The 12,591-nt window shown below is 41.0% G+C and overlaps 1 protein-coding gene across 2 annotated transcripts in view; it reads left to right on the top strand.

The window, feature by feature from the left end:
- PDLIM4 (PDZ and LIM domain 4) overlaps positions 1-12,591 on the top strand; it is a 379,210-nt gene that overhangs the window by 152,930 nt on the left and 213,689 nt on the right. Inside the window, exon 3 of one of the 2 annotated variants that reach the window (XM_040405182.1) lies at positions 6,043-6,093. The exons of the other annotated variant lie outside the window; for it this stretch is intronic. Coding sequence (XP_040261116.1) covers positions 6,043-6,093 — 51 coding nt within the window. The remainder of the gene's footprint in view (positions 1-6,042; positions 6,094-12,591) is intronic. 2 annotated transcript variants of the gene reach the window in all.

The following is a 12,591-nucleotide window of genomic DNA, read 5'->3' as shown; positions in this document are numbered from 1 at the left end:
AAATCATGGATAGCCTGGAACAAAGATACGACAGGGGTACAACAAAGCAGAAATGGCGAAAAGAGACCAACTTTTGGTATATCGACCGAAGGATAACAGCGCTTATACGGATGATAAGGTACGCTTCATCACATCCTATAATTCTCAGTGGAGTCTGATGAAAGACGCCATAACAAAATATTGGGAAGTATTGCATCTAGACCCCACTCTGACCAAGATTCTTCCTCCTTGTCCCTCTGTTACTTATAGACGGACAAAAAATCTAAAAGACCTTTTGGTCAGAAGTTATCATTTGGGTCCCAATATACAGAGAATGTTTGGCTCCAAGGGCCCCAAATGCTGTGCGGTAAGTGTGTGGCCTGTCCGAACATAGACAGAGCCTCACACTTCAGTAACCCCCAAAAAAGCGACAAACAGTATAAAATTTCTCACAACATTACGTGCAACACCTTCGGAGTAATCTATTTGCCGACATGCCCATGCCAACGTGTTTATGTTGGCATGACTACGAGAGAATTGAGGAGACGCACACGGGAACATGTTCTTGGTATAGAGGCGGCCCATGGCGAAGATGATCTGACTATGCTTAAACCTATTCCCAGGCATTTCAAAAAATTCCACAATTGTAACAGTACGACCTTCCGAGTGAAAGGTATTGACCGTATCTATACTACAGCACGCGGTGGTGACTGGAGGAGAATCCTGGCACAAAAGGAGGTAAGATGGATCCATGAGTTGGATTGTATGGTCCCTAGAGGATTAAATGATGATATGTCCTTTGTCCCATATTTATAATATGTGTTATAGGTTCCTTTGGTCTTTGGTTTCCTGCCACAGTCTGGCCCCTTGTTTTTATTTCTTTTATTACTCTATATGGTTTTAATAATGTTATGTTCTCCCCTTTTTTCTTAGTTCCAGTATTCATGTATCTGCAGTGTGTTCGGATGAGTCAGGTGGTGCGGCATTGGCTGCATTTGGTTCCATTAATAGCGCTGGACTGTTTGGGAGGACCCCTTCGTTTGGTCTATCGTGACTGACTCAATATTCGGGACTCTGGAATATATACACTCACCTAAAGAATTATTAGGAACACCATACTAATACGGTGTTGGACCCCCTTTTGCCTTCAGAACTGCCTTAATTCTACGTGGCATTGATTCAACAAGGTGCTGATAGCATTCTTTAGAAATGTTGGCCCATATTGATAGGATAGCATCTTGCAGTTGATGGAGATTTGAGGGATGCACATCCAGGCACGAAGCTCCCGTTCCACCACATCCCAAAGATGCTCTATTGGGTTGAGATCTGGTGACTGTGGGGGCCATTTTAGTACAGTGAACTCATTGTCATGATCAAGAAACCAATTTGAAATGATTCGAGCTTTGTGACATGGTGCATTATCCTGCTGGAAGTAGCCATCAGAGGATGGATACATGTTCTCATTCTGTTTACGCCAAATTCGGACTCTACCATCTGAATGTCTCAACAGAAATCGAGACTCATCAGACCAGGCAACATTTTTCCAGTCTTCAACAGTCCAATTTTGGTGAGCTCATGCAAATTGTAGCCTCTTTTTCCTATTTGTAGTGGAGATGAGTGGTACCCGATGGGGTCTTCTGCTGTTGTAGCCCATCCACCTCAAGGTTGTGCGTGTTGTGGCTTCACAAATGCTTTGCTGCATACCTCGGTTGTAACGAGTGGTTATTTCAGTCAACATTGCTCTTCTATCAGCTTGAATCAGTCGGTCCATTCTCCTCTGACCTCTAGCATCCACAAGGCATTTTTGCCCACAGGACTGCCGCATACTGGATGTTTTTCCCTTTCCACACCATTATTTGTAATCCCTAGAAATGGTTGTGCGTAAAAATCCCAGTAACTGAGCAGATTGTGAAATACTCAGACCGGCCCGTCTGGCACCAACAACCATGCCACGCTCAAAATTGCTTAAATCACCTTTCTTTCCCATTCTGACATTCAGTTTGGAGTTCAGGATATTGTCTTGACCAGGACCACCCCCTTAAATGCATTGAAGCAACTGCCATGTGATTGGTTGACTAGATATTTGCATTAATGAGAAATAGAACAGGTGTTCCTAATAATTCTTTAGGTTAGTGTATATACAATACACATAAATATTTTCTTTTTTCTTTTCTTTTTCTTCTTAGTCTTATTTACGATGATGTAGCTATTTGACATGTTTATGATGATATTTTTATATGTGTATTGTGTTAGATCCTCATATGAAGTCGGATATCCCTGGTTTTTATTCGAGGCCCTTATAGCTCACTATGTATTTTTACGTACGTAAAAAACTTTCTTAGTACTCAAAATAATTTTTCTTAGAGTCACTGCAACATGATATATATTTTCCACTCACGTTTTAGTACTTATAAAAACGTTATATAGTCACAGTATATATTATATACTGTTTTCTATATAAATACCATGGTATGCATGCCATCTTAATAAGGTGTAGTGGTCACACAATCGATAATGCAATTTTCTGATAGGTATATTGGTTATCACTCAATTATGTTTTAGGATTCACTTGTATTTTATCATATAAAACCATGTAATATGAATTTTATCATTCAATTATTTATCTCATGTATTAGGATTTATTCGTATTTCACCATATAAAATGATGTATTATAAATTCTCACTCCTTCTGTTTTTCTTATCCTTTAATCATCACCGTTCACCCTTATCACTATTGTTCACTCTATTCACTTTATTTATATTCGATAACACTGGCCCCTCGATTTAATCTGTGCAATTATGTACGGTTATACTGCTTGGTATTATCGGGATGTTCCGATCATGTGACCCAATGGTCTGGTATGTCAGGAATCATATGATGTATCTCTTTCTTTACCCTTCCTTCCCTCCCCCCTTCCTTCCCCCTGCCCTTCCCTTTTTTATGCAAATTAGGGATCATAGCATTTCGAAGATTATTTCGACCTCCTGTTTTTTTTATGATGGGAGATGTGATTCGGATGTACACCATGATTATATTACGATTATTATTATTTTTACGATTCGGATGTACATCGCGATCATATTACGATTATTATCGCTGCTAGTAACGCGAATATGATCTTCGAGCGACTAACAGATACCATTAGAATACTGATGGGCGGCACTTGTGACGACGTGACGACGCAGCAGTCACGTGACCCAAGTGTCATGATGACGCATGCTGACCTGTAATGATTTCAATTCAAGTTCTTTCCAATCCCCTCCCCATTTTTACCACCTGACTTATGATGTGAGCTCTCATTGGTGAGCTCATTTCTATCACACACCGAAGGAGGATTAGTGTACTGATTACATCTATGGGAGTGATATATAAAGGTAGAGTTCTCATTAGTCTCTTATCCCCGGAAGAAGCCAGGTTGCTGACGAAACGGCGTTGGGACAATGAGACTGAGGGATCGGGCGCGCTAATACTGGGTATTTTTTCTGAGCTTGTTTTTATTTCAACACTACCTATGTATACCCTTATTGGATTTAATTATCCAGAGTTACTTTTTTTCTTCTTCTGGCTTTGTTGTGGCGCTCTTTACTAATTTATGTAAGCCCATGTGTGTCGATCCCTCGGTCCTCCTCGGGTCTTTCCTCACTATAATATACCTGTTTACTGCTGTTTTTATGATTATGTGATCGTGTTTATTTAATAAAGAGATTTTTTGTACAAATAATTAGAGCCTTAGTTCTATTGTTTGGGTATCAATTTTTGTAAAATGTGATAGGGCTCTTTTCACTTTATTACTACCCGGTGTATATAAATGGTGGGCATCACTGGTTGAAATCAAGCAGCGCTTTGGTGTGACTATTTGAACTCCCATGTTAACAAGAATCCCTTCAAGTTTTACAAGCTTATGTGGGGCCCCCAATTTTGTAAAAACAATGTATTACTTGCACTGATCCTGATTTGCAGTCTATATATTAGCTCAGAGGTGTATTCAACTTCATGTATGTATCAAAGTATGTTCTTTGGATTCTAGCCCCAGTTTTAATTCCCTGAGATTGTCCATTTTTTAGTCCATGTCTTCCTGGAGCGATAACATTTTTATTTTTCCATTCACATAACCATATGTTACTTTTTAATGACATAATTTTTATGAATAATATTGCATACCAAAGTTTTATTCCTTTCATTTTTACAGTGTCCCTGATGTGGTAAAACTGATCTGTTCCCTTCTTTTTCAGATTACAGTGATACCACATTTCTATAGTCCAACGCAAACCAGTTGTGTAACTTTATTCTTTGTCTATGAGATGTACCAAATTCTCTATAGTGCTCCTTTGACCCCTTGATGTATAATATAGCACATTTAACATTCATGCACTGTATACTACCTTCTTATTTCATAACTTGATTAAATTCACTCAGGCTCCCAGTATGTAACATTCTAATGAAGTGAACTTTTTATCCAAGATCATATTTTCCTGGCTCATTTCCTAGATATTTTTATGGTATTTCAGTTAATGCAGCCAACGTCCAGCAGTAAAATCTTCACAGGCATGCTGTTTATTCCCATTTTCTGTTCTCTGTGCTATGCAGCACATTTTTCCTGTGAAAACAGTTTACCTGTACTGGTATCAGATTGTTATTCTATTACTATTATTATGATTACTATTATTATTTTGTTGCCATATTATTTTATGTGTAATAAAACTTCATTCCGAATAAGTAACATACTTCAACTCTATTTTAAGGGGCTACATTTTACATTGATGGTGTAGGACCTGGCGTGGGGAGGGGATCCGCTGCACTCACGTGTAATAGGAGCGATCTGACGGGGCCTGGCATGAAGTACACTGACAAACCCGGGCCCCGTCAGAGCGCTCTTCAAACATGGGGCGCAGAGGCGAGGAAGGGGGACACACTCACCTGGCCCGGCAGTTCTTGTCACTGCTGAGCTGTTTGTTTTCGGAGTAAAGCAGGGAGACCTCTCCGCTCCCTGCTTCACTGTTCTTCAGAGCTCAGGCGCTCCCCTTGCAGGCCGCACATCGCGCTGCTGGCTGTGGGAGGAGTGCTGAAGGCCCTGGAATCGGCCTCCAGCACAGCCAGCAGCGTGATGCGAGCGTGGGAGCGCGTCATCAGGGAAATGGGTAAGTATGTGTTGTTGTTTTTTTCCATAAAGCTGGAAAAAGGGGGCAACAACTAGAGTGAGGGTGCACAAAAGAGCATAACGACTGTGAGGGGCACATATCTGGGTATAACTACTGTGAGGGGGCACATATCTGGGTATAACTACTGTAAGGGGGCACATATCTGGCATAACCACTGTGAGGGGGCACATATCTGGGTATAACTACTGTAAGGGGGCACATATCTGGCATAACCACTGTGAGGGGGCACATATCTGGCATAACCACTGTGAGGGGGCACATATCTGGCATAACCACTGTGAGGGGGCACATATCTGGCATAACCATTGTGAGGGGCACATATCTGGCATAACCACTGTGAGGGGCACATCTGGGTATAACTACTGTGAGGGGGCACATATCTGGCATAACCACTGTGAGGGGGCACATATCTGGGCAGAACAACTGTGAGGGGGCACATATCTGGCTATAACTACTGTGAGGGGGCACATATCTGGCTATAACGACTGTGAGGGGGCACATATCTGGCTAGAACGACTGTGAGGGGGCACATATCTGGCTAGAACGACTGTGAGGGGGCACATATCTGGCTAGAACGACTGTGAGGGGGCACATATCTGGCTAGAACGACTGTGAGGGGGCACATATCTGGTCATACCGACTGTGAGGGGGCACATCTTGGCATAATGACTGTGAGGGGGCACAAAAGTAGGCGTAACTATTTTGAAGGGACCACAAGGTGGGCTTAATTACTGTGAGGGGCCACAAGGTGGGCATTAGTGTACTGTGTAGTAGCATTTACCCTGCTATACATTGGCATGGCTCAGTCTTACAGGCCAGCACAGCGCCCCTTGCTGGAGATTTCACAGGGGCAGTCACCATCCCTTCCTTATGTGATTATTCTTTTTTTCTCTATCACCACAGGCACCTTGTTCTGGATCCAGTGGACATCACGCCAGCGACACCCTGGATGAGGTAGGACCAGATTTTATTAGGACTGGGTGAGTGTAGCCATGCATTGGGCTTAGGACTCTTTAACACGAGTGGATCCTGTGTGGGTAATCCACTGCGTGAAAGCGAGCCAAGCCCCGTTCTGGTCAGCAGAGGCACGGAGCATTAACATGATTGATAATGCTCTGTGCCTCTCTGTGATCTTTTAACTACAAAATCACGGTGACAACTTTATCTCACTGTGATTTTGTAGTAAAAAGATCACAGAGGGGCACAAAGCATTATAAATCATGTTAATGTTCCGTGTACATTGGAGTTTCTATGTGCATATAGTAATTGAGGCAGAAAAAAGACATCCGTCCAGTTCGGCCTGTTATCCTGCAAGTTGATCCAGAGGAAGGCAAAAAAAAAACATGACGTGGAAGCCAATTTTCCTCATTTTAGGGAAAAAATTCCTTCCCGACTCCAATCAGGCAATCAGAATAACTCCCTGGATCAACGACCCCTCTCTAGTAGCTATAGCCTGTAATATTATTAAGCTCCAGAAATACGTCCAGGCCCCTCTTGAATTCCTTTATTGTACTCACCATCACCACCTCCTCAGGCAGAGAGTTCCATAGTCTCACTGCTCTTACCGTAAAGAATCCTCTTCTATGTTTGTGTACAAACCTTCTTTCCTCCAGACGCAGAAGATGTCCCCTCCTCAGTCACAGTCCTGGGGATAAATAGATGATGGGATAGATCTCTGTACTGACCCCTGATATATTTATACATAGTAATTAGATCTCCTCTCAGGCGTGTTTTCTCTAAAGTGAATAACCCTAATTCTGATACTCTTTCTGGGTACTGTAGTCGCCCTATTCCAGTTATTACTTTAGTTGCCCTCCTCTGAACCCTCTCCAACTCTGCTGTGTCTGTCTGGTTCACAGGAGCCCCATAATCTTATTGGTCTTGGCAGCAGCTGCCTAATACTGGTTTCTACAACTTAGTTTGCTGTTCACTAAAACCCCTTTTCCACGTCAGTGTTAGGCTCCATTCACACATCCGTAATAATGGGTCCGCATCTGTGACGCAAATTGCGTAACGGGTGCGGACCCATTCATTCTCTATGGTGACGGAATGGATGCGGAGATCTTCCGGTCCGCGGTGCCCGAAAAAAATTGAACGTTAGGAATTTTCTATTATAGTGTCGGCAATGTGCGGTCTGCAAAATGCAGAACGCACATTGCTGGTGTCCGTGTTTTGTGTGTCCGTAAAACACATACGGATGTGTTTTACCATTTAGTATTTACTGGTGACTTATTTTTCGTAGTAATAAGGACACTTGAGAAGCAGCACTAAGGTGAAAGAATATACATAAATCATTAGCTTTCTCTGTAAAGTGCCCCCCCTTCCATGTCGTCAGTGTATTACCATTTAGTATTTATTTATTTTACGCACATACAGTACAGACCAAAAGTTTGGACACACCTTCTCATTCAAAGAGTTTTCTTTATTTTCATGACTATGAAGGCATCAAAACTATGAATTAACACATGTGGAATTATATACATAACAAACAAGTGTGAAACAACTGAAAATGTCATATTCTAGGTTCTTCAAAGTAGCCACCTTTTGCTTTGATTACTGCTTTGCACACTCTTGGCATTCTCTTGATGAGCTTCAAGAGGTAGTCCGCTGAAATGGTCTTCCAACAGTCTTGAAGGAGTTCCCAGAGATGCTTAGCACTTGTTGGCCCTTTTGCCTTCACTCTGCGGTCCAGCTCACCCCAAACCATCTCGATTGGGTTCAGGTCCGGTGACTGTGGAGGCCAGGTCATCTGGAGCAGCACCCCATCACTCTCCTTCATGGTCAAATAGCTCTTACTTTCAAAGTTTTCCCAATTTTTCAGCTGACTGACTGGCCTTCATTTCTTAAAGTAATGATGGCCACTCGTTTTTCTTTACTTAGCTGCTTTTTTTCTTGCCATAATACAAATTCTAACAGTCTATTCAGTAGGACTATCAGCTGTGTATCCACCTGACTTCTCCTCAACGCAACTGATGGTCCCAACCCCATTTATAAGGCAAGAAATCCCACTTATTAAACCTGACAGGGCACACCTGTGAAGTGAAAACCATTTCAGGGGACTACCTCTTGAAGCTCATCAAGAGAATGCCAAGAGTGTGCAAAGCAGTAATCAAAGCAAAAGGTGACTACTTTGAAGAACCTAGAATATGACATATTTTCAGTTGTTTCACACTTGTTTGTTATGTATATAATTCCACATGTGTTAATTCATAGTTTTGATGCCTTCAGTGTGAATCTACAATTTTCCTAGTCATGAAAATAAAGAAAACTCTTTGAATGAGAAGGTGTGTCCAAACTTTTGGTCTGTACTGTATATAGCGCTGACATATTCTGCAGCGCTTTACAGACATTAGCATCACTCTGTCACCAATGGGGCTCACAATCTAAGTTAGAAATTTAGTATGTATGAGTAAGGCTACTTTCACACCAGCGTTAATATTTTCCGGTATTGAGATCCATCATAGGGTCTCAATACTGGAAAAAAACGCTTACACTTTGTCCCCATTCATTGTCAATGGGGACAAAACGGAATTGAACAGAAAATCCAAAATGCATTCCGTTCTGTTCTCATACCAGAGAGCAAACTGCAGCATGCTGCGGTATGCTTTCTGTCCTGGGATACGGAGCAAAACGTACAATGCAAGGTCAAAGGGGACGGATCCGTTTTCTCTGACACAATAGAAAACGGATCCGACCCTCATTGACTTTCGATGGAATTCATGATGGATCTGTCTTGGGTATGTTAACCGCCTCACGTCCGCCCATAGGATATAAACGTCCTATGGGTGGACGTCTATTTCTGACAGCACGTTTTAAAACGTCCTGTCAGAAATAGCAGCTGCACGCTAATCGTGCAGCTGCTGATCGGGTTGCCCGCTGTCAGTGACAGCAGGGCAACCCTAAGACAAGGCAGGGACAGTTCCCAGGTGTCCCTGCCTTCACGATCGCTGCAGACACAGCGCTCACCGAGCGCTGTGTCTGCAGAGAAGGAAGCGCTGTGCGCTTCCTGTTCCGGCCCGGCGGTCATGTGACCGCCGTGACCGGAGAGTGCAGGGGCTGTGTGAGGTCTCTCAGAGACCTCGATCAGCCCTGCTGTGAGGCTGTACAGCGCAGGATTGCTGCTGTACAGCCTCTATAGGGGTGCATTTGTCCTGTAACTGGGGCTACTATCTCAGCCCCAGTTACAGGAGAAATCAACTGTGAAAAAAAAAAGAAAAAGTGAAGCAAATGTCCCCCAGAGGTCTTGTATGACCTTATGGGGGACGAAAAGTGTAAAAAAAAATAAAAAAAATAAAGGGTTGAAAAAATAAAATAAAATAAAGTTTCACATGTAAAAAAAAAAAAAGTTCCCAAGTTAGGAATAAAAAAAAAAAAATTAAAATAGAAAAAATAAAGTAAAATAGACATATTTAGTATTGCCGCGTCCGTAAAAACCAGCTCTATAAAAATATCACATGACCTAACCCCTCGGGTGAACACCGTAAAAAAAAAAAAAAAAAAAACGGTGTCAAAACAAGCAATTTTTGTCACCTTGCATCACAAAAGGTGCAACACCAAGTGATCAAAAACGCGTATGTCCCACAAAATGGTACCAATAAAACCGTCACCTCATCCCGCAAAAAATGAGCGCCTACATAAGAAAATCTCTCAAAAAATAAAAAAACTATAGCTCTTAGAACATGGAGACACTAAAACATAATTTTTTGGGTTTCAAAAATGCTATTATTGTGTTAAAGTGAAACAAATAAAAAAAAGTATACATATTAGGTATTGCCGCGTCCGTAAAAACCAGCTCTATAAAAATATCACATGACCTAACCCCTCGGGTGAACACCGTAAAAAAAAAAAAAAAAAAACTGTGTCAAAACAAGCAATTTTTGTCACGTTGCATCACAAAAGGTGCAACACCAAGTGATCAAAAACGCGTATGTCCCACAAAATGGTACCAATAAAACCGTCACCTCATCCCGCAAAAAATGAGCCCCTACATAAGAAAATCTCTCAAAAAATAAAAAAACTATAGCTCTCAGAACATGGACACATTAAAACATAATTTTTTGGTTTCAAAAATGCTATTATTGTGTAAAACTTTAATAAATGAGAAAAAGTATACATATTAGGTATCGCCACGTCCGTAACAATCTGCTCTATAAAAATGTCACTTGACTGAACCCCTAAGGTGAACGCTGTAAAAATAAATAAATAGAAACTGTGCTAAAACAACCAATTTTTTGGTCACCTTGCCCCATAAAGTGTTATATTGAATGATCAAAAAATCATATGTACCCAAAAATAGTACTAATAAAACTGGCACCTTATCCCCTAGTTTCCAAAATGGGGTCACTTCTTGGGAGTTTCTACTGTAAGGGTGCATCAGGGGGCTTCAAATGGGACATGGCATCTAAAAACCATGTGGAGTTCCTTTCCTTCTGCGCCCTGCCGTGTGCCCATACAGCAGTTTACGACCACATGTGGGGTGTTTCTGTAAACCGCAGAATCTGGGTAATAAATATTGAGTTTTGTTTGGCTGTTAACCATCGATGTGTTAGAGAAAAAAATTGATTAAAATGGAAAATCTGCCAAAAAAGTGAAATTTAAAAATTTGATCTCCATTTTCCTTTAATTCTTGTGGAACGCCTAAAGGGTTAACAAAGTTTGTAAAATCGGTTTTGAATACCTTGAGGGGTGTAGTTTCTACAATGGGGTCATTTATGGGGGTATCCACTATGTAGGCCCCACAAAGTGACTTCAGACCTGAACTGGTCCTTATAAAGTGGGTTTTGGCAATTTTCTTAAAAATTTGAAGAATTGCTTCTAAACTTCTAAGCCTTCTAACGTCCTAAAAAAATAAAATGACATTTCCAAAATGATGCCAACATAAAGTAGACATATGGGGAATGTTAAATAATAAATATTTTATGAGGTATCACTTTCTGTTTTAAAAGCAGAGAAATTGAAATTTAGAAAATTGCGATTTTTTTTTTAATTTTTGGGTAAATTTGGGATTTTTTCATAAATAAAGGTGAAATATTTTGACTCAAATTTATGACTATCATGAAGTACAATGTGTCACGAGAAAACAATCTCTGAATGACTTGGATAAATAAAGGCGTTCCAAAGTTATTACCACATAAAGTGAGATATGTCCGTTTTGCAAAATTTGGCCTGGTCAGGAAGGGGGCAAAGGGCCCAGATGGGAAGTGGTTAAAGATAATACAACCGGATCCGTTCATAACGGATGCAGATGGTTGTATTATCAGTAACGGAAGCGTTTTTGCTGACCCCTGCTGGATCCAGCAAAAACGCTAGTGTGAAAGTAGCCTAACTTAAATATTACCATTCCCATGTGCATAACCTTACATTTGTCCGTTTTAAACCTCATCTGCCACTTCTCTGCCCAAGCCTCCAATCTATCCAGATCCCTCTGTAGCAGTATACTGTCCTCTTCCATGTTAATTACTTTACACAGTTTAGCGTCATCTGCAAAAATTGATATTATACTGTGCAAGCCTTCTACAAGATCATTAATAAATATATTGAAGAGATTAGGGCCCAATAATGACCCCTGAGGTACCCCACTAGTCAAAAACCGGGGGACTGGTGGGTAGGGATACCCTCCAAATCTCGCCTCTTTTTTAATAAACCCTTGTGGGCGCCAATAGTGGTGAATATTGGGAATGGTGGATTTATGTTGGGCTGCTTAAGTGTGTAATAGGTTTTCGTTCGCGTTATGTTTGTAGAAGTGGGGATGGTATAGTAATGTGTATAGGGATATTAAATGTATAAGAAAAAATGTACATACATGTATGTAAAAAAATAAATAATATCTGCATACAAAGAGCAAGTGATAGTACACACATATAAATTCTGCTGAGAGAATAAAAGGATAAAAAGATTGTACATAAAAGTGGGATCACTGCATACAGTCTCTATTGCCTAAGAGGCCGTGTTCTGCAGCGTCGTACACAGTATGATGTGGTACAGTAAGATAGAACAATGGATAAAAGTTTTTTTTGTGTTTAAAAAAATACCGACATATATATTAAAATATTGTGGTATCATAGGTAAATTTACTCCCTTCACGAGGGGGGCGGTTTACCAGGATAAGCATAATACACCTGTAAACCGAGTACCCCCCCAGCCTGGATCGCTTCTAGAGTTTTAACGGATAAAGGCAGCCAAACACACGGGTGCTTCTCTTCAAAGGTCTTTATTGCATGTATATAAAAATCTGGCTCAACGCGTTTCGGGACAGGCACGTCCCTTCATCAGGAGCAATAATGTCTCTGTGTTTGGTCACAGGTATTTATACCCTAATAGTCCTATTAAGATGGTTGTTAAAATGGCCACTAATTGGCTAAAGGGCGCCAAAAAACGGAAAAAACACACCAAATGACCTGTGCCAGTAGAAATGTCATCTACTTACTTCAATGCCCCTGCAACATCTTTTAT

The sequence above is a fragment of the Bufo bufo genome, chromosome 1, assembly GCF_905171765.1.
Source record: "Bufo bufo chromosome 1, aBufBuf1.1, whole genome shotgun sequence".
NCBI lineage: Eukaryota > Metazoa > Chordata > Amphibia > Anura > Bufonidae > Bufo > Bufo bufo.
The sequence above is the reverse complement of the archived record's forward strand: the minus strand, read 5'-3'. Positions and strand labels throughout refer to the sequence as shown.